The sequence below is a fragment of the Ceratotherium simum genome, chromosome 33 (genome assembly GCF_057802395.1).
Source record: "Ceratotherium simum simum isolate JZ-2026a chromosome 33, ASM5780239v1, whole genome shotgun sequence".
NCBI classification, from domain to species: domain Eukaryota; kingdom Metazoa; phylum Chordata; class Mammalia; order Perissodactyla; family Rhinocerotidae; genus Ceratotherium; species Ceratotherium simum.
The window spans coordinates 16,886,488-16,911,939 of record NC_141932.1 but is presented as its reverse complement, the minus strand read 5'-3'; the positions used below and the strand labels follow the sequence as shown (position 1 = coordinate 16,911,939).

General features: G+C 53.2%; 1 protein-coding gene across 1 annotated transcript; it reads left to right on the top strand.

Moving 5' to 3' along the window:
* Nucleotides 1–263: 263 nt before the first annotated feature.
* Nucleotides 264–25,443, top strand: RELB (RELB proto-oncogene, NF-kB subunit). Its single transcript, XM_087421578.1, has 11 exons — nucleotides 264–475; nucleotides 1,462–1,509; nucleotides 5,787–6,133; nucleotides 13,935–14,092; nucleotides 15,454–15,545; nucleotides 15,720–15,851; nucleotides 17,402–17,506; nucleotides 21,400–21,615; nucleotides 22,422–22,490; nucleotides 22,627–22,704; nucleotides 24,610–25,443. The coding sequence occupies exons 1-11, from the start codon at nucleotides 427–429 to the stop codon at nucleotides 24,996–24,998; spliced, it is 1,683 nt and encodes a 560-aa protein (XP_087277704.1). The 5' UTR covers nucleotides 264–426; the 3' UTR covers nucleotides 24,999–25,443.
* Nucleotides 25,444–25,452: the final 9 nt, after the last annotated feature.

Here is a 25,452-nt window from a genome sequence, read left to right as displayed (position 1 = left end):
CGTGAGTGGTCCCCAGCAGGCCTCAGTCGTCTCCGCCAGAGCAACGGGCAGCGACGCCGCCCGGCCCCTCCGGTGCGCCCGGCCTCCTCTTCCCGGCCGGCCCCGCCCCCGCGACCACGTGACGCGTGGGGGTTTTCCCGTTCCCCTAGCGTGACGTCACGGCGGGGTGCGGGCCAATGGGCGCGCAGGCCGGCGGCGCCGGGGAATTCCGCCGCCCCGCCCCCGCCCGCCGCCCGCCCGGCCCGGCCCGGCGCCCCCCGCAGCCCCGGGCGCCGCGCGTCCTGCCCGGCCTGCGGCCCCAGCCCCTGAGCCGCTCGCCCGACCCGCGATCGTCCGCCGGACCGTGCCGCCCGGCCGCCCGGCCCGCCCGCGCGTGTGTTTTGGTGTGGGCCGGCCTCCGGGCCGTCCGACCCCACCGGTCGGGCCATGCCGAGTCGCCGCGTCGCCAGACCCCCAGCGGAGCTGGGGGCCTTGGGTAAGCGGGGCCCGGGTTCAGGAGGACTCTGGGGCGGGACTGGAGATGCGGGCGTCTGCGGGTCCCGGAGGAGTCTGATGGTTCCTACAGGACTCCAGGGGTTTTGCCGGGAGAGTGTGAGGGCTCCGGGGACACTGTATTAGAGGGAAGGAAGGAGGCAGAGGACGGGGACGGGGTCCGGCCCAAGGTAAGAGAGAGGCGTCCCACTGTAGAGTGAGAAGGGGGCGGGGCCTGACCCTGAGGCAAAGAGGGGGGCGGGGTCCGACTCCGAGAGGGGAGGGGCGGGGCCTGACGAGGAGGAGGCGGAGCGCGAGCCGCGGCTGTGGGGTGGGGGCGTGGCCAGACTCCGAGAGGGCGAAAAGGGAGGGGCCTGGTTCCAAGGAGGGGCGGGGCCTGACCCTGAGAGCGAGAGGAGGGCGGGGCCTGACTCAGAGAAGGAAGCGGGGTCGGGCTCAGAGTAAGGGGCGGGGCCTGAGGGCGAGAGGGGGCGGGGCCAGACTCCGAGAGGGAGGAGGGGCGGGGCCTGGCTCTGGCGCAGAGACAGGAGAGGGCCTGTTCCGAAAAAAGAAGGGCGGGGCCTGACTCAGAGAAGAAGCGGGGTAGCTGGTCTCAGAAGAGAAGTGGCAGGGTCTGAGAGGGAGAAGGGGACGGGCTTGACACTGAAAAAGTGAAGGGGTAGGGTCTGACCCTGAGATAAGGAAGGAGGTGGGGGCTTTCCTAACAGGTTGACAAGGGCTCCTCCAGGCCCGATCTTAAGGGGGAGAAGGAGCGAGGCCTGAGTGTGATGAAAGGTGGGGTGAATGACAAACTAGGGGACGCGTCCATGGGTTAGGGAAGGGAGCAAGGCCAGACTCAGTGGGCGATAAGGGGGAGGGGCCTGATTCAAAGGGGCGGAGCCAGGAGGGGAACGGGATGGGGCTTGGGGGATTCTCTGGTCCTCCCGCTGCATCTCCATCAGCTCATGAGACGTGCCTCCCTCCTTGCAGGGCCCGCTGACCTCTCCTCGCTCTCGCTCGCCGTTTCCAGGACCACGGGTGAGCAGACCTCCACGGTCCCTGCCCACCTGCACGCTTAGGAGGGGGGACGGGGGAATCCTGTACAGGCGGCGTTGGGCACGCCTCTGTTTGGAGGTTTCTCTAGGTCCACCTCAGCTTTCCTCTGACGGCCTGTGTCCCTCCCTGCCCGTTGAGATGGGGGCCCCAGGCGGTGATTAGGGGCTGGACAGGTAAACTAACCACCTGTTCATGCTCTAAGAGGAGTTCTCTTTAAAGAATCACCATATTAGCACAGAAGGTAATAATTACAGGCTGATGCCACCACCCCCTCCCTGTGTGAATGTCTGCAAGTCACTTCCCCTCTCTGGGCCTCAGTTTTCTTCATCTATAAGATGGGCATAATATCAGTGCTTCCTTTTTAGGGGGATTGAGAGGATACAGGTAAACTTTCAAAGCAGTGTCAGGCACACAGTAAAGGCTCAATAAATTTTAACTATTAGTGATATAATAACAATAATAATTATTATTATTAGACAGGCTATAACAGTGGTTCTTAAACCTTCGTGTGCATCAGAGTCCCCTGGAGAGATTGTTAAAACAGATTGTTGGGCCCCACCTCTGGAGCTTCTGATTCAGTAGGTCTAGGATGGGCCCTGAGAGTTTGTATTTCTAGCAAGTTCCCAAGAGATGCTGAGAACCACTAGTCTCTAAGGTCCCTCAGCCTGTGCCACCCCAAATTCAGTGCTGCCCAGGGAAATGCAGAATCATGGCCAAATGACAAGATCCTCTCTCTTATAAATCCGCTGGGATTATGGAGGGCAGGATTGTGTCCCATCACCATGAAAACTCAGGGGCCCCAGTGGGCTGGGTCTGAGCCTCTCTCTCGGGGGAGAATCTTAGGGGGTGGGCCCCAGAAGTGCTGGCTTGGCTGTGGCAGAGGCTCTGCGGGTTCTCTGACAGGTCTGGGCGATGGTGAAAGGTGGGAGATGGCACTGGGGACAGGTACTGCCTGGGCGCTGGTTCTGGGCAGGAACAAGGCTGAGACTTTTCTGGCCTGAGACTTAGATCTTTGGTTTCAATTGAGACTAATTTCTGACGTCATCCATTCAATAAATATTTATTGAGCGCCTGTTGTGTACCTGGCCCTGTGCTGGGCAGTGCTGGGGACTCAGCAGTGACTGAGACAGCCGTGGTTCTGCCTTCCTGGGGTTCCCTACCTGGATGTGGAGGCAGACACATAAACAATAAATGAAATGTGGGATTGATTATAAAATGTGATAAAGGCCATGAAGAAGTCTGAGGGTCAATGATATCTAATAGCAGGGTGGGGATGGGATAGAGTGGGAGGGAAACTTCCCCTCGTTTTGATGGGCCAGTGAGTGACAGCTGGGATTCAAGCCGCCATCCTTGTGACTCCACACCTCACGCTCTGAACCTCCTCATTCCAGCCTCCTCATTTTATAGACAGACAAACTGAGGCCTAGAGAGGGGAAGCGGTTTACCCAAGTCAACAAAATGTCTCCTAACACTGTAGCATTTATGTAGCGCCTGCTATTGTGGCGGTTTCTAAGTGCTTCCCATTATCAGCTCATTTAATTTCCACAATAGCCCAACGAGGGAGGCGTTATTACTGTGTCCATTTTATAGACGAAGAAACCAAGGCTCAAAGAGCTTAAGTAATGGGCCTAAGGCCACAGAGCTGGCAAGTAGCCGAGCCAGGGTTTGAACTGAGGCAGTCCAAAGCTCCAGCCACTGCTGCCTGGGCCTCAGTTTCCCCCTGCAGCCTGGGAGTTCCTTGAGGGCCTAGACAAGTCTAATTCATCTTCGGGTCCCCGGGGCCTCCACCACAGAGGCCTAAGACGGTTTTTCCAAGTTGCAGTGACTTGAGGTAGGCCCTGCCAGTATCTGCAGGGTGTCCCTTCATCTCTCCCAGCCTCAATGTCCCCATCCACCAAGTGAGGGTGTCTTCCCCACCCTGCTGACTTCACAGATCGCGTGAGATAAGCGGTGTAGGAGAACTGCCTTCCCAGGACCAAAGGTCTGGCTGCCAGGAGCCACTCCCCGAGAGTGGAGGAGGAGGACAGGTCTGGCAGCAGGACAGGTCGGCGTCAATAAGCCCATAGCCAGCAGCCAGCACAGGCCACCCTGGCGGGGCATCTGGCCCCGGCCTGCCCTCCCTTGCTGTGTGACCTCAAGGCCTGCGTGCTCCCTCTGGGCTTCCCCTTGTCCTGTCCACCGAGTGACAGGAGGTTGGTTTCGATTTCTCCATGGCCCCTTTCAGGGCTGAACTTCCCTGAGGAGGTAATGAGGGGCTTCCCCAGCACCGCTGGCACTCCCCCCTCAGGAACTGGGGGCAAGTCCGGGAGGGCAGGTAGGCACTGCTGGGGACCAGGCCGGGATGCAGACTGGGTGGCTGCCTGGAGGTGGAGGATCTGCCTCCATGGATCTTCAGACACCAGCCAATGGCCTCCCGGGGGTCTAGGGTGGGCTTTAGGGAAGGGAACATGCCCGCATTTTGCCTAGAATCTTGGGCGTCCATTTTTTTCCTGGTGATAAGACCCTTGACTTTTCCTGGGATTCTCACCAATGCTTCCTAATCTCTGGCCTAAATGTTTTGGGGAGGCATTTTGGGGTGCCCTGACCCTGGGGCCCCCACATTGGGAGCTGAGAGGAGGGCAGCCCAGGAGGGGGAGATGGGGTTGGGGGTTGGCACCCCAGCGAGTCAGAGCCCCGGGTTTCCCGGGTTGGAGGAAGGGGGAAGCGGAGAGAGTTCCAGCGGGGGATGCGGTTGGGGAATCTGTCTTAGAAGATGAAAATCTTGACCACTTTCTGGATCTCACCTGTCTCTTTCTCTTCCTTCCACAGATGAATTGGGTGAGTATCACAGGGCAGGTTGGGGGGGAGGCTGAGGAGTCCAGGGGCTCACAGAGGGGAGTCTTGGCCTTCCTTGTTGGGGAGGAGCCGTCACAGCTTGACTTCGGGACTGTTGGGGGATTTTAACAAAGTCACGTTCCCAGGGTGCTTAGCAGTGCTGGACACTTAGCAAAGATGGCATATGTCAGCTGCCTTTAGTGTCACTGTTACTATGGCTGTTGTTCGTTCCTTCAGTGGACTGCACTGCACACCTGTCCCGTGCCCGGCACTCTTCTAGGCACTGGGGATTCAGTCATGAACCGAGGGCTGATACGCCAGTGGTGGAGACAGTAGGAAAAGGAGTAAATGAACAGATCGTGTTAGTTTGGGCTAAGGGCTGTTAAGGAAATAAACAGGAAGAGGGAGAGATGGCCTGGGGAAGACACGTTAGATTGGGCCTTTCTGAAGAGGCGACATTTGAGTCGAGACGGGAAGGCTGAGAAGGAGCCAGCATGGGTTGAATGGGGGGAAGTGTGCAACAGGCAGATGGGGGAGCAGGTACAGCACCCTGAAGAGGGCCGGGCTGGGTGGGTGCAAAAGCAACAGAAAGGAGGCTGGAGCGGGAGAGAGAGGCCCGGCGAGGGGCAGGCTGGGACAGCGGGGGCCAGTCCATGCAAGGCTCCCTGGCCAGAGGTGTGGGGTTTTGTTTGGGTTTTGTTTTTCTGAGATGAATGGAGTTTGGGGAGGGCGTTGACTTGGACTCTAAGGGAGATGGGAGCCACCGGAGGCTTCTGAGCAGTCCGGGGACAGGGTCTGACGTAAGATCCCTCTGGCTGCATGGGGGGAACAGACTGGAAGAGGTGAGGTTGGGAACAGGAGCAGTGGTTCAGATGGAAGGCGATGGAGGGGGACCAGGGTGGGGAGAAGCGGTGGGAACGTACATATATATTCGAGGTAGAGGCAGAAGTTCATGGATCAGACACAGCAGATATGGGATCCTGAGCATCTGACAGAGACGTGCACCCTGCCAGCTCGAGCACTTTGTGGAAGGTGGCTGGTGGTGCTGCCTTCTGAGATGAATAACAAGCTATTGGTCTTGTTATTATTAATCGGGGCAAGATGGAAGCAGCCGCACCTGCTATGGCCTTTATCCACATGGGAGGTGTTGGAGGCGTGGATTCGGGAGCTATGACGCAGGGGAGTGGATGAGCGGGTGCAGGAGAAGGAGACCAGGCCGCCCCAGGTTTCTGGCTTCACGAATAGCGGGATGCTGGGGGGCTGTTTGCGAGAAGGAGAGCAGGGGCTTTTTTATGTTGGGAGCTGAGGCCCCTGCCCTGGGCGCACAAAAAATATGTCTTGAAGAAATGGATGGATTGGAAAAGGCGCGGCGGGCCAGGGCTCGGGGGTCCCCAAGGCTTTTCTTTTGGAGTCAGCGTCGCGCCCACTTTCTGCTTCTCCCGCAGAGATCATCGACGAGTACATCAAGGAGAACGGCTTCGGCCTGGAGGGGGCGCCGCCGGGCCTGGGCGAGGGGCTGCCGCGCCTGGTGTCCCGCGGGGCGGCCTCCCTGAGCACCGTCACCCTGGGCCCCGCCGCGCCCGCGCCCCCGGCCACGCCGCCGCCCTGGGGCTGCCCGCTGGGCCGCCTCGTGCCCCCCGCGCCGGGCCCCGGGCCGCGGCCGCACCTGGTCATCACCGAGCAGCCGAAGCAGCGCGGCATGCGCTTCCGCTACGAGTGCGAGGGCCGCTCGGCCGGCAGCATCCTCGGCGAGAGCAGCACGGAGGCCAGCAAGACGCTGCCCGCCATCGAGGTGGGGCCCGGGGCTGGGGCCGGGGGGCTCGCGGCGCTGCCCTCGCCCCCGGGTTCATGTGCGTGTATTTGATGGGGGGGGTATTATTATTGCCGTTGCTGTTGTTGGAACCGGTAATGCTCTCGCCTGGCCGCAAATTGAAAAGGGCGTTCAAAGAAAGGCCTTCTTCCTGGCAATTTGGCAGTGCTGATCAAAATTACCATCGCTGGTAAAGGCAGGGTAGCCTCCTGGTTCACGAGCGAGGCCTTAAGAATGAGAGCGCCTGGGTTCAAATCCCGCTTCTGCCATTTACCAGCTGTGCAGCCTTGGGCGGGTCACTCAGTCCCTCTGGGTCTCAGTTTCCTCCTGGACAAAATGGGGTAGTCATAATAACCTGCCGCCTGGGGTTGCTGGGAGGAGTGAAGGAGTTAACTATACATGGCAAGGACCTCCAAGGAGGTAAGTGCTCAATCATTATTAGTGTTATTATTATTGTCGTCCTTACTCGTAGGCCGGGCCATTCCACTTCTAGAAATTGATCACATAGCTGTGCCTGCATCTGGGCAAACAGAGGGATGTCCAAGGTTATCCACTGCAGGGGCCGGCCTGGTGGCGTAGTGGTTAAGCGCGCGCGCTTGCTTCGGCGGCCCGAGGGTTCGCAGGTTCGGATCCCCACTCGCACTAACGCACCGCTTGTCAAGCCACGCTGTGGCAGCGTCCCATATCAAGTAGAGGAAGGTGGGCACGGAAGTTAGCCCAGGGCCAATCTTCTTCAGCAAAAAGAGAAGGATTGACAGCAGATGTTAGGTCAGAGCTAATCTTCCTCACACACACACAAAAAAGGTTATCCCCGGCAGCCTCGTTTGTATGGTGAAGAATTCGGAACGTCAGTGTCAATCAGTAAGGGACGGGGGGGGGAAATAATTGATGAACACCTACACATGGAATCCTCTGCAGCCGTAACAAGTCTATGTGTGCAGATAAATATAGATACATACAGTTAATACAGAAACATTTTTAAATGAAGATATCCTCTAGGTACTGATGTGGAAGTAGCTCCAACACATATTAAGAAGCAAAAAAAAAAAAAAAATGGAGGCACAGACCCTGCATATACTACTTTTTGTGTTAAAAAGAGGGAAAGATAAGATTTATATATATATTTTGTGTGTGTGTGTGAGGAAGATCAGCTCTGAGCTAGCATCCAATGCCAATCCTCCTCTTTTTGCTGAGGAAGAGTGGCCCTGGGCTAGCATCCGTGCCCATCTTCCTCCACTTTATATGAGACACCCCCACAGCATGGCCTGACAAGTGGTGCGCTGGTGCGCGCCGCGATCCGAATCTGCGAACCCTGGGCCGACGAAGCGGAGCACGCCTACCTAACCACCAGGCCGCCGGGCTGGCCTCAAGATTTATATTTGTATTTGCTAGTATGTGCGTATAGAAACTCTGGAAGAGTATGTAAATATTGAGTCATTGTGATGTATGCCTGAAACTAATAGGATATTGCATGTCAATTATACTTTAAGAAAATTTTTTAAATGCTGTCTTCTTGACAAAAAAAAAAGGAAACTCTGGAAGGAAAAACAGAAATAAATAAAGGTGATTACTTTAGGGGGGGATTGCTAAATGGATAGAGTAAGTTTTTCTTTTCTTTTCTTTTCTTTTTTTTTTTTTTTTTTTTGCTAAGGAAGATTCGCCCTGAGCTAACATCTGCTGCCAATCTTCCTCTTGTTTTTGTATGTGAGCTGCTGCCACAGCATGGCAACTAACAGACCAGTGGTGTGGGTCCACACCTGGGAAGCAAACCCGGGCTGCCGAAGCGGCGCATGCCGAACTTAACCACCAGGCCACCAGGGCTGGCCCAAGATTTTTAACTATATACATCTTTATTTTGTTTTAAAATTTTCAATCAGGTGATGTGGTTCAAAACGTTCAAAAATATAAACATTCGTATTCAATTAACAGAATTTAAATTTAATTAAAATGAACGAAAGTCCCCCACCCCTACCCCCAGGTTCCCCCAGAGGTTCCCCTGTTGTTGTCAATATTGTATGTATCCTTCCAGGAGTATTTTATGATTATACAGGCAAACATATACATCCATTTATACTATCCCCCTTTTTGTACGTACAGGGGAGTGTTCTATATGCTGTTCTGCGCCATGCTTTTTTTAACTTAAGAGTAGGTCTTGGAGCTCAGCTCACATCAGCATGCCTGAAGCTGCCTTATTCTCTCCCCCATCATATCCCGTTGTGTGGATGTGGGATCATTTATGATGCAAGTCTCCTATTCTCGGGCATGTAGGTTGTTTCCAGTCTCCTACTATTATAAGCAGGGCTGTAGAGAATCACTCAGTTCATCTATTATTTCCTTCATATGTGTCACTCAAGTACCTTCCAGAAGTGGAATTGCCAGTCAAAGGTAATTTGATGGATATTGCCAAATTGCCCTCCATGAGGGTCGTACCCAGACTGTTTCTCCCAGTGGTGTTGGAGAGGCCTGGTGCCTTGCGCCTCCCCAATACGGAGCCTTCATGTGCTTTTGGATCTTTGTCCAAATGTTTATTGAACCTGAATTGTGTATTAACCATTCCACTAGCCCCAGGTGCCGGCCCCAGCTGCTCCCCGGCCTCCAGCCTCCTCCCTGGTGACCAGCTTCTAGTCCCCTCCAGATTTCCTCCACAAGGCAGCCCGAGAGGTCCCGTTAAATGACACGTCTGCTCTCTCCCCTGCTCAGAACCCTCCCTTGCTCCCCAGTGCCCTCAGGAGGACGCCCAAGCTCCTCCCTGGGCCTCCAAGACCTCTCATTGTCTGGCTCCTGCTGTTCCCACCCAGCCCCTCCTCACTCGCCCCCTCTAGCCACTGGGCCTTTGCCTATGCTGTTCCTCCTGCCTGGAGTGCCTTCCTCCTGCAGCCTGGTCACCTCCTCTTCAGCCCACCTCAGGGACACCTTCCCTGACCCCCGCCCCAGGTCTGAGCTCCCTTGAGTGAGGTCTCCTGCTTCCCTCACCCTCTCCCTCGATGGGATTTGTTCTCGTGGCTTTATTTGGGTGATGAGCAGAACAACCTCGTCCTCCTCCCAAGTTTGGATTTTAATGTCAGAAAGCCTGGAGTTTGAGACCTGGCTCTGCCACTTACCAGCCGTGTGAATTGGGGCAAGTCCAGTGCTTCTGTTGGCCTCAGTTTCCTCATCTGTAAAATGGGGCTGAAGCTCCAGCCAGCACAGGACGCAGTGAGGAAACCAGGGAGACGGTATGCCCTCCTGCTTTCCTCAGCTGGATGGTTGTAGTTGGTGCTGTTATTTGATTTGTCTCCAGGCATCGTGACCAACAGTAGCATGCGGTCAGCGGGACATTCTGGTTAAAAGAATGGTTGACTTTGAAATGTACATTCTGTCACTGGATTTTCAGGAATGGGGCAAGTGTGGTGCGTGGAGGGGCAATTTCATAGCCCCTTATTTATTTTTAAGCTTTTTGCCTGTTTTTCCAATTTGATAGGAGATTTTTTTCAACTTTGTCTCAACTTTTTCTTTTGAAAAATTCTAGACCTGTATAAAATAGACAAGAATAGCCCAATGAACACCCGTACGCCTTCTGCCACATTTGCTTTATTTCTCTCTCTCTCTATGTAGTCATTTATGGAGGGGGATTTGAAAGTAAGTTGGGGACATGATGTTTCGTCGTGTCTTTCTCTAGAACAAGGGCCTTTCCTACAATGTAGGACCTGTCTAATCACAACGCTGTTATCACTCTCTGGAAACTTCATATTCATACAAGGATATTATCTAGTATTCAGTCTATTTTCGAATTATCCCAGTCATCCCCAAAATATCCTTTTCAGCTGTTGTTTTTGTTGTCTGCTTATTTGTATCTAGTCCAGGATCACGTGCTACACTTAGTTGTCAGGTTTTGCCATGGCCTGAATGTCTGTGTCCCCCGCAAATTCATATGTTGAAATCCTAACCCCCGAGGTGAGGGTAGCCAGCCCTGGTGGTCTCGTGGTTAAGATTCAGTGCTCTCACGGCCGCAGCTAGGATTTATTTCCCGGTCAGGGAACCACACCGCCTGTCTGTCTGTCGGTGGTCATTCTGTGGTGGCTGCGTGTTGCTGTGATGTTGAAAGCTATGTCACTGATATTTCAAATACCAGCAGGGACCCCCAAGGTGGACAGGTTTCAGCAGAGCTTCCAGACTCAGACAGGCTAGGAAGAAGGACCTGGCCACCCATTTCCAAAAAAATTGGCCATGAACACCCTATGAATGGCAGTGGAGCACTGTCTGATATAGCGCAGGAAGGGGAGAGGATGGCACGGAAAGACCGGGCAGGGTTCTGTTCTGCTGTCCACAGGTGGCTAGGAGTCGGAATCAACAGCAGTAACAACAAAGGTGATGGTATTAGGAGGTGGGGCCTTCAGAAGGTGCTCAGGTCAGCAGGGCAGAGACCTCATGAATGGCATTAGTACTTTTATAGAAGAGACTCGGAGAGCCTCCTTGCCCCGTCCACCACGTGAGGACGCAATGGGAGCTCAGCAGTCTGCAGCCGGAAGAGGGCCCTCATCAGAGCCCGGCTATGCTGGCCCCCGATCTCGGACTCCCAGCCTCCGGAGCTGTGAGAAACACGTTTCTGCTGTTCACACGCTACCCAGTTCATGGTCTTCATCATAGCAGCCCGACTGGACTGCGACAGGTCTCTCTCATGTCTTTTGACCTGGGTCAGTTCCTCACTGTCTTTGTGTCTGGGGACGTGGACATTTGCGGAGGACAGGACAGGTGTTCTTTTTTTTTTTTTTTTAATTTTATTTATTTATTTATTTTTTCCCCCAAAGCCCCAGTAGATAGTTGTGTGTCATAGCTGCACATCCTTCCAGTTGCTGTACGTGGGACGTGGCCTCAGCATAGCCGGAGACGCGGTGCGTCGGTGCGCGCCCGGGATCCGAACCCGGGCTGCCAGTAGCGGAGCGTGCGAGCTTAACCGCTAAGCCACGGGGCGGGCCCCAGGACAGGTGTTCTGTAGAATGTCTTGCATTCTGGCTTCGCTGGCGGTTTCCAGATTAGATCAGGTTATGCGTCTTGTTGGGAATACCCCAGCGGTGATGCTGTGGCCTCCTCAATGTCTCACGTCAAGGGACATAGGGTGGCAGTTTGTCCAATATCAGTGACGCTGAGTCGGATCCCATGGTTAAGGTGGTGTGTTCATCTGCTCGGGCTGCCCTAACAAAATACCACAGATGGGGTGGCTCAGACAGACATCTCCTTTCTCACAGTTCTGGAGGCTGGAAAGCCAAGATCAAGGTGTCGCCGGGCTGGTTTCCTCTGTGGCCCCTCTCCGTGGCTTGCAGATGGCCACTTTCTCTCTGTGCCCTCACATGGTCTTTCCTCGGTGTCCGCTCTTGTCTGGTGTCTCTGTGGGTCCAAATGAGGACATGATGCAGGTTGGATTAGAGCCCACCCTAATGGCCTCATGAACTCAGTCACGTCTTGAAAAGGTCTATCTCCACGTACAGTCACATTCTGAGTGACTGGGCATTAGGGATTTAACATATGAATTTTAGGGGGCTGCAATTCAGCCCATAACAGGTAGTGACAGCCTGGTCTCTCCTGTAAAAGTCCAGCTTTCCCTTTGTCATTAGTGAGTTATCTGCGAGATGGTTCTTCGAGGCTGTATTGTCCCCAACTTTTTATTTCTAAGTCTTTCTGGGCAATTATTTTGGCTTAGTGTTGGTTTTGATTTCAGAGAGTTAGAAAAGTACAAGTCCAACCATAGGGGATGACCTGTCTCTGAATCTGGATTCAGGATTTTTAATCCTCATCTTTCAGAGGAGGAAACTGAGGCCCAGAGAGGGTAAGTCACTTGCTCAGGGGCACACAGCAAGTTCTCTCTAGGAATTCCCACCGTTTACTAAGTGCTCCTGTGTGCCAAGTACTTAATAATACCCATTTTACAGATAAGGACAGTGAGACCAGAGAGGTTTATCACGCAGGCAGCCAGTGGCAGAGCCTGGTTTTAGTACCAGGTCTGACTTTCTCCAAGGCTTAATGTCTTATCCACGGTCTTGTGTGACGTCTGGAAGATGAAAAGCTTTCAGCCCTGCAGCCTTCATGAATCCTGAGACTGTTGACTCTGAGCTTTTCAGAATCCCCTAATATTACAACGGGGAGCTGGTTAAATGAATGATTTAAACCCTATCTGACTCAATGAAATTTATAGACAATATTACCTCCCTCTACTCATAATCATCCCCAAATCCATAATGCCCTAAATTGAGTATGAAGGAGAAATAAGCATGGAGAAGCACATGTATTTCAGAATGTAAATGCTCGGGCACAGCGCCAGGGAAACATAAGGAAAGTAGCAGGTTTTTTTTTTTTTTTTTTTTGGTGAGGAAGATCAGCCCTGAGCTAACATCCGATGCCAATCCTCCTCTTTTTGCTGAGGAAGACTGGCCCTGAGCTAACATCCGTGCCCACCTTCCTCTACTTGATATGGGACGCCACCACAGCATGTCTTGACAAGCGGTGCGACAGTGCGCGCCCGGGATCCGAACCGGCGAACCCCAGGCCGCCACAGCAGCGCATGCGCAGTTAACCGCTGTGCCGCCGGGCCAGCCCAGTAACAATTAGTTTTGACCTCATTAATGCAGCGGCTGCAAATGCAGCCTGACCCAGCGGGTGGACTCGGTGGCTTAAATGCCACACACCCAGGGTTGCTCTTGGTGACGGGATTTTCCAAAGTGGCAAACAATTCCAGTTCTAAACAAAATCTAGTCTTCTCTCAATTAGTATGGGGATTGTAGTCCTTGAAAATTCAGCATATTTTAAAATTATGGGAAAAAGTTACTATATACCCTTCACCTGTGTTTACCACATTTGCTGTATCTGTCACTTTCTCTCCATATGCACACACGTACACACACACACACACACAAATACACACGTTGTTTGTTGCAAATGAGTTGTAAATATCGTGTGACTTCACCTTTAGATACGTCAGCCCGTATGTCCTAAGAATTAGCTCCTAGGAAAATTAACAATATCATCTAATGTACTGTCCATACTTAAATTTCCCAGTTGTCCCAAAAATGGGTTTTATCATTGCTTCCTCCTCCTCAATCAAGGATCCAATCAGGGATCAGATGTTGCATTTCATTGTCCTGACTCTCTAGTCCCTCTCCTTTTTTTTTTAAATTGAGTATATTTCATCAAATCTTAAGTGGACAGCTATATGCATTTTTACATATGTAGACACTGTGTAACAACCAGCCGGGTCAAAATACGTTATTTGTTCTCTTTTCACCGAAAATATGACACACATCTTTTTACTGTCTTTCACGACACTGATATTTTGACCCGGTGACCCGCAGTGTGGGCCTGTCTGGTGCTTCCTGGCGAGGAGATTCAGGTGGTGCTCTGCGGAGGGGCCATCAGGGAAGTGACGTTGTGTCCTTCCCAGCGCGGCCCATAGGGGGCGCCCGAGTCATTCTGGCCCAGGATTAGTGATGCTGAATTTGGCCAGCTGGTTAAGGTGGTGTTGCCCAGGTCTCTCCACTGGGAAGGTGCCTTTCTCCCCTTGTCATCAGTATGTCATCCGGGGGACATACTTGGAGACCCGACCTACATCCAATTTTGAAAAGTCGAGTGGCCAAAGAAAGCACATCTGTGGGGCAGCCGTCGTGTCATGAGGCCCCCAGGCCACCAGAAGGGTCTTAGCAAACAGCCTTCTATCCTCCTGGGGGGAGAGGAGTTTGGAAGGGAGGCCCCGGGGAGTCTGGATGGGCGCATGTGTCTGCAATGGGACCCCCACAGAGCCCCTGTCTTCCTGCAGCTCCGAGACTGTGGAGGGCTGCGGGAGGTGGAGGTGACCGCGTGCCTGGTGTGGAAGGACTGGCCTCACCGAGTCCACCCCCACAGCCTCGTGGGGAAGGACTGCACCGACGGCGTCTGCAGGGTGCGGCTCCGGCCTCACGTCAGCCCCCGGCACAGGTACCCAACCCCTGACCCCTGACCTCTGACCCCTTGCCCTTGGTCACGGAGTTTGCGAGGGGCTGAGGGTCACCCAGGGAAACCTTAAGACAAGAGGCAGCTTAGCCAGACTCTCCCCACTGCATTTCCTAGATGGGGAAACCGAGGCTCCGGGGCGCTGGAGGGTCTTCCCTCAGCCTGGAATCCTGCCACACTCACGTTCACACACATTATATGTATCCCCATTTTGCAGAGGAGGAAACTGAGGTTCAGAGAGGTGAAGGAGCACAGACAGCCAATGGCTGAGCTTGGATTCACTCCAGATCTGCCTTAACTGCAAGGCCCATTCTTTCTCTAGCTTCATAATTTGTATGTTTTCAATAAATAAAAAATTAAAAGGCTCAGAAAGGAGGTACAGTGAAAAGTAAATTTCCTTCCATCTTTGGTCTTCCAGCTGCCAGTGCCCCTTCTTGGAGGCAATTAAAAATATGCTGTGCATATATCTTTTTCTCCCCTTATAAATGGTAGCAGACATTTGCACCTCGTTTTTATGTTCCAGTACGTCTTAGAGATCTTTCTATCAGTACACTGAGAGCTGCCTTATTCTTTTAATTGGCTGTATAGTATTCCAGTGCGTGGATGTGCACAATTCATTGAACAAGTCCCCTATTGATGGGCACTTACGATGGTGCCACTCTCTTGTGGCTCCATTACTAACTGTGCTGCAGTGAATGGCTTTACATATACATCATTTCTTCTCTAGGGTAAACTCTTAGAAATTAAATTGCTGGCTCCAGGTCTCTACATTTATACTTTTACTGATTTATAAATGTAGTGAAAATGTCGGCTCCGTGAGAACAGGGATTTTGTCTCTTTTGTTCCCTGCTGTGTCCCCCAGCACCCAGCCCAGTGCCTGGCACACAGTAGGGAATATTTGTGGCGTGAATGACTACTGCCGTAGTATACCTCCGAGGTATAATTGCTGAAGCCATTTACAGCCCCCCCGCAGTGTGCGAGGGCGCTCGATTCTTCACAACTTCACCAGCAGAGGTCATTATCAAACTTGGATCTTTGCTGTTTGGATGAGTTTTAAAAAATTGGCCTTGCATTGGTGGTGAATTTGCAGTTGTCTTATGATGAATGAGGTCAGCCAGTGTTTTCATGTGGTGAGAGCAGGTGTGTTCCTAGGTGCTCGCAAGAATCCTCGACCCCCTGAGGGGCTTGAACCCCGGACCCCTCGTAATGCTGGGACCCCTGGGCCTGGGGCGCCTCAGCCCCTGAGACTGTGAGCCTGGGGGCTGCATGTGCTGGAACCCCCTGTGAGTTAGGGCTACGCCGGCCCCCTCCTGAGTACCGCCCTTCCCCGCTCTCCCCCCATCCAGCTTTAACAACCTGGGCATCCAGTGTGTGAGGAAGAAGGAGATCGAGGCCGCCATCGAGCGGAAGATTCAGCTGGGCATTGACCCCTACAACGGTGAGTCCCAGTGCCTGGCCTGATCCTCGCGTCCTCCCAAACCCTGCGCCCCCTCTGCACACCCCCGTCCCCTCGCCTTCTCCAGTCCCCACCATCTCCTCCCTCGCTGCCCTCCATGCCCCACCAGGGCCTCCACCCCCTCCCCCCACTCAGCCTTCCATATCTCTCGCACAGCCGGCTCCCTGAAGAACCATCAGGAAGTGGACATGAACGTCGTGAGGATCTGCTTCCAGGCCTCTTATAGGGACCAGCAGGGACAGATGCGCCGGATGGACCCTGTGCTCTCAGAGCCCGTCTATGACAAGAGTGAGTCGAGGGTGCTGTGCCCATTAGGATTGTCCTTGGCCGCAGGTACCAGGAAGCCCCACATACAATGGTGTGAGCAAACAGCAAGTTCTTTATTTTTGTTTGTCTCAGTTATTAAGTCTGTTCTTGGTGATTCAACTCAGCAAAATCAGGGCACTGTTTCAGCAGCTCTGTGATTCTCTTGGCTTTTCCCTCAGGGTCATGAGATGGCTGCCACAGCTCCAGACATCATGTCTGTGTTCAAGGCATGATGGGCAGTGTCACTCTGTATGGTGTGCATGTTGTACACTGCCCAATTCCAGGGATCAGCATTTACTATGTAGCCTATGGAAATGGGGCCTCCTAGTGTTATAGAATGAACAACCTGTACAACTGTACTAGCCAGCCCTAGGGAAGAGGCAGCGTGAGTAACAATGTCTCTCTCTTTTATAGAGAAAATAATATATTCCTCAGAATCACCCTAGTAGACCTCTGTTTATGTTTCATTGGCCAGAACTTGGTCCCATGGCCACCCCTAGTTGCAAGGGAGTCTGGGAAAGCAAGTATTTAGGTTTTTCATCCTCTATAGAGGGGTATAGGCATGGAAGAGGGGATTGGGAACAGCTGTTAGATTTTAGCCAGCCTACAGTGACTGCCAGCCACAAGCATCAAAATGGGGAGGGATATTAATTTATTCAGGGCTTTTATGGATGCAAGAGATAGAATCCCAACTCAAATAAGGAAAAAAAGAAGAATATGTTTGTTCCATTAACTAAAAAAATCCAGGGGTAGCACAGTGCTTCAGGTCTGGCTGCATCCAGATCCTCTGTGATGTCATTAGGGATCTGTCTCTTTCTGCCTCTCAGCTCTGCTTCCTCTACTTTATTCATTCTTGGCAGGGCCCTCCCGTGCAGGGTAAAATGTGTGCAGCTCTAGGCTTCTATGCTACCAGCTTGGCACCTCTCCCCCACTCCCAAAGAGAGCTTGTCTTACATAGTATTTTTGCTCAAAGTCTCAGGGCTGTCTCTCATTGGCCAGGTTTTGGTCATGTGCTCTTCTCTGACCAATCAGCTGTGGCCAGAAGGAGGCGATGCTCTGATTGGCCAGGTCTGGGTCACATGATCATTGCTGAGCTGGGAGTGGGCTCAGCCCTACCCAGTCTCCAGGACTGAGATGGGGGGTGGTCCTTGAAGGAAAATTGGGGTGCTGTTAACAGAAGAAGAGCCGGGACTGGCAGATGAGCAAAACAACAGCTATCCACCACAGATTTCAGGCCATTGACCCTTGTCTAAGAATCGTCTCTGACCCCTGACCCTGCTGGCTCTCCCTGAGGTCTGAGGGTCCCCCTTTTGGCTGGACACTCACCAGACCTCAGCATGGGGGCCTCACGATTGCCCCTTAACCCCTCCAGCCTCAGCATCTTCTTTTCCCACCCGGACCACGGGTTCCAGGAGGATCTCCATTTCCCCCTCCCCACGTCCCAGGACGGGCACCCACGGGGGACCTGGAAAGGGTTTGATGACCGAATTCTCGTATTTTCTTATATGCCCCTTCCTCTCGCTCCTTCCCAGAGTCCACGAACACATCAGAGCTGCGGATCTGCCGAATCAACAAGGAGAGCGGGCCGTGCACGGGTGGCGAGGAGCTCTACCTGCTGTGTGACAAGGTGCAGAAAGGTGAGGGGCCTGGGGCCGCAGGTGGGCAGGCGGGGCGGGGTCTGGTTGCCCACAGGGGAGCCGGGGAGCCCAGGAGGGTGAGGAGGAGCTGACCAACTGAGGCTGCAGAGTGGAAGGATCTAGAAATCTGGTTTTGGGGTCGAACAGAGACGGCTGATTCATTCCTTCCCTCCCTGAGTCGCTCCCTCATTCACGCACGAAGACGGGGGGCTGAATGTGCCGACCACACGGGTGCCAGGTGGTCCTGGCCCTCGCGAGCTCACTGTCCAGGGGGCGCTGATATTAAAATCGTGGGGTGGCATAAATAAAGGCTTTATGACAGTTGTGACAAGGGCTACGGATGAAGAAAACAGGCCGGGAGACGCAGCTCCTTTACTTCTTTCACGTCTGTTTAAAAGTCCCTTCTTCAAATAGGGTTTAAAAAAAAGAAAAACCCTCCGGGGCTGGCCTGGTGGCGTAGCGATTAAGTTCATGCTCTGCTTCAGCGGCCTGGGGTTCGCAGGTTCAGATCCCAGGTGGGGACCTACGCACCGCTCATCAAGCCATGCTGTGGCAGCGTCCCACATACAAAATAGAGGAAGATGGACACGGATGTTAGCTCAGGGCCAATCTTCCTCACCAAAAAAAAAAAACCCTCCGCCCAGGATTTCCCATCTGGAGAGAGGGCAGGAGGGAGCCTTCCCTTTTACCGTCTCTATCTTTTCTGTATCCTTTGCATTTTCTATCACATTACTCTATTAGAAATAACATCACCACCAACAGTAATAAAGAGCTAACGTTGACCTTGCTCCTGCTGTATGCCAAGCTCTGTCATAAGTGCTGTGTATGCACCATCTATTAGATCATCTATTCGCCTAAGAGTTCTAAGAGGTAGATATTATTATTTTACCCCTTTTGCAGATGCGGAAACCAAGGCACAGCAAGATTAAGTAACTTGCTCAAGGTCACACAGCGAGGCAGGTAGAGACAGGATTTGAATCCAGGCGATCTGTGCTGTTCATCGTTTCTTCTGGGAAGAACAATAAAAAATAGAGAGAGAGAGTTGGAAAACAATTCAAGAAGATGGTGAAAAAGTAATATTTGGAGAAAAATAATGCTGAGAAAGGGGATAGGGAGGAATGGCTGGGGGGGTTGGGGGGCACAATTTTACTTAGAGGGGCCAGGGAATGCCCCTCTCAGGAGATGATATTGGAGCCGTGAAGGATCTGTGTGGCCATCTGGGGAAGAGTGTTCCAGCAGAGGGAACAGCAAGTGCAAAGGCCCTGAGGTAGCAGCAGGTCTGGTTGTTGGAGGAACAGCAAGGCCAATAGGGCAGGAGGGCAGTGAGAGAAGAGAAGAGCGGGAGAACCTGTCAGAGCCTCAGGGATCCCCTCCATCTTTTCTCAGGTTGTGTGATTACATAGTTAACGTCTGTCTCCCTGACTGGTCATAAGAGCAGGACCTGGGGCTGTCTTGGTGAGCAGCTGTGTCCCCAGAACCACCCAGTCCAGGGCCAAGCACGCATGAGGTTCTCAGGAAAAACTTTTGTTTTTCAAATTCTTTTCTTTTACTAATACTCTTTTGGCTACAAAGTTTACTCTTTTTTTTTTCCCACCATTTTAAAGTGTATAATTCAGTGGCATTTAGTATATTCATAATGCTGTGCACCACCATTCTCCAGTTTCAGAACATTTTCATCGCTTGCAAAAAGAAATCCTGTACCCATTAAGCAGTCGCTCCCTAGTCCCCCCTCCTCTGGTCCCTGGCAACCACTAATCCGTTTTCTGTCTCTGTGGATTTGCCTGTTCTGGACATTTCCTATAAATGGAGTCATACACTATGTGGCCTTTTGTGGCTGGCTTCTTTCACTCAGCGTAATGTTTTTGAGGTACATCCATGTTGTAGCATGTGTTAGTACTTCATTCCTTTTCACGGCTGAGTAATAGTCCATTGTATGGATGTACCACAATTTGTGTATCCCTTCATCCGCTGATGGGCATTTGGGCTGTTTCTGCCTTTTGGCTGTTATGAATAGTACTGCTATGAACATTCATATATGAGTTTTTGTTTGACAGCTGTCTTCAGTTCTTGTACATATGTACCCAGGAGTGGGAAGTTCTTATGAAATGTTGAATGAATGGACAAGTGGTTATTGGGTGGCTCCTCATGCTGGGACACAGCTGTGACAGAGACAGGCCCAGGCCCTGCCCTCACAGGGCGCTCAGTTCAGTGGGAAGTAGAGAAAGAGATAGAAGTTATGAATGTGGGTGATGCCAAGAAGGAAGAAGACAAAGTACTGAGACTGAACAACAGGAAGACCAGACATGGTCCAGGCATCTGGGAAGGCTTCCCAGTGGAGGTGATATTTAAGCTGAGACTTGAGGGATACCAAGGAGATTGTTAGGGACCAGGGAGTTGGGGCCAGGGCAGGACACTGTTCTAGGTGTGGGTGAATAATGAGAGGTGGGCGTGAGTCCTGCACCATCATTCATTCACCGGCCAATCTCGGGCAGGTGACTTCACCACCCTGAACCTCTGTTTCTTCATCCCTGAAATGAGCCACTGGCAGGGTGACATGGGATCCCAGCTACCCAAGAAGTACCCTACAAAGAGTTAGCATTTGCTGAGGATGGTCTGAGTTCCAGGCCTGAAGCGAGTACTTTGCATAATGCTGATAGAAACAATCCTTCTTAACACGGACTCGGCACCTGTTATATACTAAGCCTTCTTCCAAACCCTTTACTTGGGTTGCCTCGTTTAATCCTCCTAGCAACCTGTGAGGTCAGTACCATGATGTTCCCTCTGTAAAGGTGAGGAAACTCAGCCCAGAGATATCAGGTAACTTCCCCAAGCCCTGGTAGAGCTGGCGGTGAAGAGCTCTAGCCCACCTGGATTCCCACCACTTGCTCGCTGTGTGACCTTGGACAAGTGACTTCACTTCTCTGTGCCTTTGCTTCCTCCTCTCTGTAACGGAGTTCCCAAAGGTACCCTGTTCCTAGGGTTGTTGTGTGACTTAGAGGCAATCTGTGTGTGTCTGACACATAGAAAGCCTCAGTGTATGGAGTTAGTGTGATGAGAGACAATGCAATAAGACAAGAAAAAGAAATAGCAGGGAGAATAACATACTGAATCCTGAGTCTTCCACTACCAGCCCTGTGACCTTGGGTAAGTCTCTTCACCCCTCCAAGCCTCAGTTACCCCATCTTTAAAGTGGGTGTGTACAAAAGAGTTGACATAGCAGATCTGAGACTGTCATCCTTTGAAAGCCCTGCTTACAAGGTCGACCCTTGGCTGGCTTCCAGGCACTTGGATTTTGGGAGGGTCCCCACCGTTCCCTAACCACTAAGAGTGGCTCCCCGTGCCTAAACTACTTGTACAAGCCAAGTGGTTTGTGCTGAACATCTGCTTTCCTTCTGGGCATCTGGAATCTGTATATGTGCCAGGTAGAGGCTGCCCACGTGACTAGCCCCCAGTAAAAACCCTGGGCGCTGAGTGTCTAATGAGCTTCCTCCTTAGACGGCATTTCACATGAGTTGTCACGGTTTGTCACCCAGGGGAATTGGCATGTCCTGTGTGACGCCACTGGGAGAGGACTTGTGGAAGTGAGCGCGACTATATGCTGAGTCTTGTGAGTCCCCTTAGTGAACCGCTGACTCTGACAGTGGTCTTTGGGACCCCTGACACCGTGGGAATATTAATTCTACCTGCCTTTCTGGTTGTTAAAAGGATTAAATGAGATAATATATATAAAACACTTACTGAATGGCACACAGGATGTGCTCAACAGAAAGCGAGCTGCCGCTATGATTCGTTTTATTCTTAGGAGTATTGATTTGGGGGGAGGCTGAGTGAGATGGGGGCCCAGTGGGCCAGTGTCCTGGCTCAGTGGACGTCTGTCCTTCGTTTCCCGCCAGAGGATATATCGGTGGTGTTCAGCAGGGCCTCCTGGGAAGGCCGGGCTGACTTCTCCCAGGCCGACGTGCACCGCCAGATCGCCATCGTGTTCAAGACGCCGCCCTACGAGGACCTGGAGATCGTGGAGCCTGTAACAGTCAATGTCTTCCTGCAGCGGCTCACCGACGGGGTCTGCAGCGAGCCTCTGCCCTTCACGTACCTGCCTCGGGACCATGGTAACCACGGCAACCCTGGGTGACCCGCCACCCTCGCCCCTGAGACCAGGACTTTGGCCTTGCTTGGGGCTACCCAGAGGGGAAAGGGGAAGAGGCTAGGAGCGGCACAGACTGGGGTTCAAATCCTGGCTTTGCCGCTTCCTGGCTGTGCGACCTTGGCCTCTCCCAGCCTCATTGTCCTCCTGTGCAAAATGGAAATAATAATTGCACCCATCTCATGGCGTTTGGGGAGTATTTAATCATCTCTCCCCTCAGCACGCCTGTTCATGCCTGGCCTTGTGTTTGGTAGTGCTGGGGACACAGCAGTGACCGAGATGGCCCCAGCCCTGCCCTCATGAGTCTCACAGTCCTGTGGAGGGACAGACCCATTCCCATACAGTGACAGCAAGAGTGGGCAGGACTGGGATGGAATTGCTCAGGGGACTCAGATTGCCTGGAGGGGGCATCTGACCCAGGCTTAGGGATCAGGGAGGGCTTCCTGGAGGCGGGGACGGCTGAGGATGGGAGGATGACTAAGCAGTTCTCTAGGGAAGTGGTGGGAGTTGAGGAAGAATGTTTGAAGCAGCTGGAACAGCAAGCGCAAAGGCCCTGAGACAGGATTGTGCCTGGAATGTTCTAGGAACAAAAAGAGGCCAGTGTTGCTAGAGAGGATTTGGGTTTCATTCTGATCATGGTGTGAACATCTATTTGCATTGGTTGGCCAAGAACTAGAACAGCTCAACAACTTCCTAAATGGTCTCTAAAAATAGTTCTTAATTATTACTATTGATGGATTACTTTGTATGTCCCTGGTGTCTCCTGAACAGACAGCTACGGTGTAGACAAGAAGCGGAAACGGGGGATGCCTGACGTCCTTGGGGAACTGAACAGCTCTGGTATGTCCCCTCTGCCCCTTTCCACACCCCTCTCCAGGGCCCTGGGAGGGGAGGATTGACCCCCGGCCCTGCCTCACCCTGGGCTGGGGAGGAGGGGCTGTCGGGGTCCGGAGTCCTTATCTCTGCCTTCCCTCAGACCCCCACGGCATCGAGAGCAAACGGAGGAGGAAAAAGCCAGCCTTCCTGGACCACTTCCTGCCCAGCCAGGGCCCAGGTGGGTCCCGGCGGTCATCCCTCCGCCCCCTTTTTACTGGTGAAGCCCAGAGAAGCGAAGTGTCTAGTCTAAGGATACACAGTTGGTCCGCGGTGGAGTGGGGGGTCGCACCTGGGCATCTGTATGGGTTAGCGATGATGGATGTGACACAGGGGGCAGGGAGTGGATGGTGGGTAAGTGGGGGCAGTTGTCAGAGCCAGCCAACCTCAAATTCAGAGCCTGCCTCCATCCCAGCCACCCTCTGGCCTTTTCTACCCCTGCCTTCATCTCAACTCACATGCCAGCCTCCGGTTCCCATGAACTCCAGCCCTACCTGGTTGCCATCAGAAGACTCCCCACCCGCTGACCACTAGATCTAAGAATGCTGCCCCCAGCCACCCCAGGGTGCCCAGCTCCCAGCCAGCCACCAACCACTCGGAGTCTGTCAAGCCTGGACCACTCCAGCGAGTCCCACCCTGCCCTGGAGGTTTCAAGTACCCCCTGTCCTTTCTGCCTCCCCAGTGGGTAACCACTGCCCAACAGCTCCGCCCCTAGCAACCACCAATCCTAGCGCATTTCACCGACCTTCAATCCCCAGTCCCGGAAGCCCCTCCTCATCAGCCAGCTGCTATTGGTCAACTTCCTCCATCACCCCAATTTCCCAATGTCTAAAGCCCCCCTCTCTCACCCTTGGGGCAAAGCCGCCTGGGCACCATAGTATAATGGTTAGGAGCATGACCTCTGGAATCAGACTGAGGCCACATTTTAGCCACCGTGTGATCTCTTTGGGCCTCAGTTTATTCATCTGTCAGATGGAAACCCTACCTCTCAGGGTCTTTTCTAGAAGTTAGTGAGGTCATGTCACACAGTTATTTAGCACAGTGGCTGCACAGAGTTAGTGCCCAGGAGATGTTAGGAACTTGCCAGAAATCAGGAGTGCCACCTGCATTTGTTATGATCACATTTAACTGCATTCACAGCAAAACACAAAAGAACAGGGGCTTCAACAGGACAGAATTTTTATTTCTCCTCTCACATAAACACAGTCCAGAGGTAGGGTGGTCCGGGGATGGTTTGGTGGTTGCATGATCTTCTGATTCCCAGGATCCTGCCATTTTCAACTCACAATTTCCATCTCATGGTCCAAAATGGCTGCTGCAGCTCCAGCTATCATGCCCACATTCCAGCCAGCAGAACTTAGTCTCAGAGCACATCAAGCTGCAAGAGAGGCTGGGAAATAGAGTCCCAGCAGCCCTATGTCTCTTTCTGAGATAAACGTCACCAGCTTTTGCTGATGAGATTTGTCTTGTCTCAAAAAGAGACACTCTCCTCTAATGACACTTATCATTTGACATTCCCATTTGTGGACTCATGACTTCTCACTTGGGTCTCCGATGGTGTGGAGATTTCACTTTTGGGGTTGGGGAGCTTCCTCATTCTTGAGGAAGATTCCCCAGCACTGCAGGAGTGTGGTTTCAACCCTAGTTCCACAACTCGCCGGCTGTGTGTGACTGTGAATTATTTTGCCTCAATTTGCTTATTAAATGAGCATGGTGATAGTCGTTACTCAGAGGTTCTTCTTGGGATTAAAGGAGACCACACTGGGGCCGGCCCCATGGCCTAGCGGTTAAGTGCATGCGCTCCACTGCTGGCGGCCCGGGTTCGGATCCTGGGTTCACACTGACGCACCGCTTTCTCCCGCCATGCTGAGACGGTGTCCCACATACAGCAACTAGAAGAATGTGCAACTATGACATACAACTATCTACTGGGGCTTTGGGGGAAAAAAATAAATAAATAAAAAATTATAAAGGAGACCACACTGATAACACATTTAGTATGGGGCAGGACTTAGGAGTTAGGACCTGGCCAGAAGCTGGCCCTAAAGTCCCCCATATTTCCTTCTCTCTCTCCTCCTTCCTGCAGGCCCGTTCCTACCACCGTCAGCACTGCTGCCAGACGCAGACTTCTTCCCTGGGACCGTGTCCCTCCCCGGCCTGGAGCCCCCCGGCGGGCCGGACCTCCTGGACGACAACAGCTTTGCCTACGAAACCACCCCCCCCACGCTCTTCACCATGCTGGACATGCTGCCCCCGGCGCCGCCACTTGCCAGCGCTGTTGCGGGCAACGGGGGTGCAGGGGCTGCGGTTGGGGAGCCCCCCGGCCCCGAGCCGCTCATGCTGGACTCCTACCAGACCCCGGGCTCCGGGGACGGGGGCACTGCCAGCCTCGTGGGCAGCAACATGTTCCCCAACCAGTACCGCGAGGCCAGCTTTGGGGGCGGCCTCCTGTCCCCGGGGCCTGAGGCCACGTAGCCCCCGCGGGCGCAGAGGAGAGGCGCTGGGTGGGGAGGGAGGTGGAAGGGGCCTTGCGGACCCAGCCGGGATGTCCAGCACCCGCATCCCCTTGGGCCGCCCCCAGTCCGTCTCCCGACCTCCTCATCCTTCTCACTTGGACATCTTCAGCGCTGGCGAGAAGCTCCGTAGCACGGGTTTCCCGTGAGCCCATTTTACAAATGAGAAAACTGAGTCCGGAGAGGGGGGGGGAAGGGGCGTGGCGCCCATGCCCCAGCTTGTGAAAGCCGCCTCGCCCGACAACCGAGGGGCACCTTCTCCAGACGGATTCTAAAAAGTGTACAGACGGGAGGAGGGTACAGAGCCGCGGCCCTCCTTCCCCAGGCCTGACGGTGGGGGTGGGTTGTTTGTTCAGAGTCTTCCTAATAAAGATGAGTTTTTGAGCCTTGGGAGTCCCGTCTCTTCTCCGCTGGGG

Bases quoted from the DNA above. Each gene is read 5' to 3' on its own strand.
- RELB (XM_087421578.1), top strand. From the start codon at position 427: ATGCCGAGTCGCCGCGTCGCCAGACCCCCAGCGGAGCTGGGGGCCTTG. The intron at 6,134-13,934 runs GTGGGGCCCGGG...GTCTTCCTGCAG, and splicing joins AGACGCTGCCCGCCATCGAG to CTCCGAGACTGTGGAGGGCT. The intron at 21,616-22,421 runs GTAACCACGGCA...TCTCCTGAACAG, and splicing joins GTACCTGCCTCGGGACCATG to ACAGCTACGGTGTAGACAAG.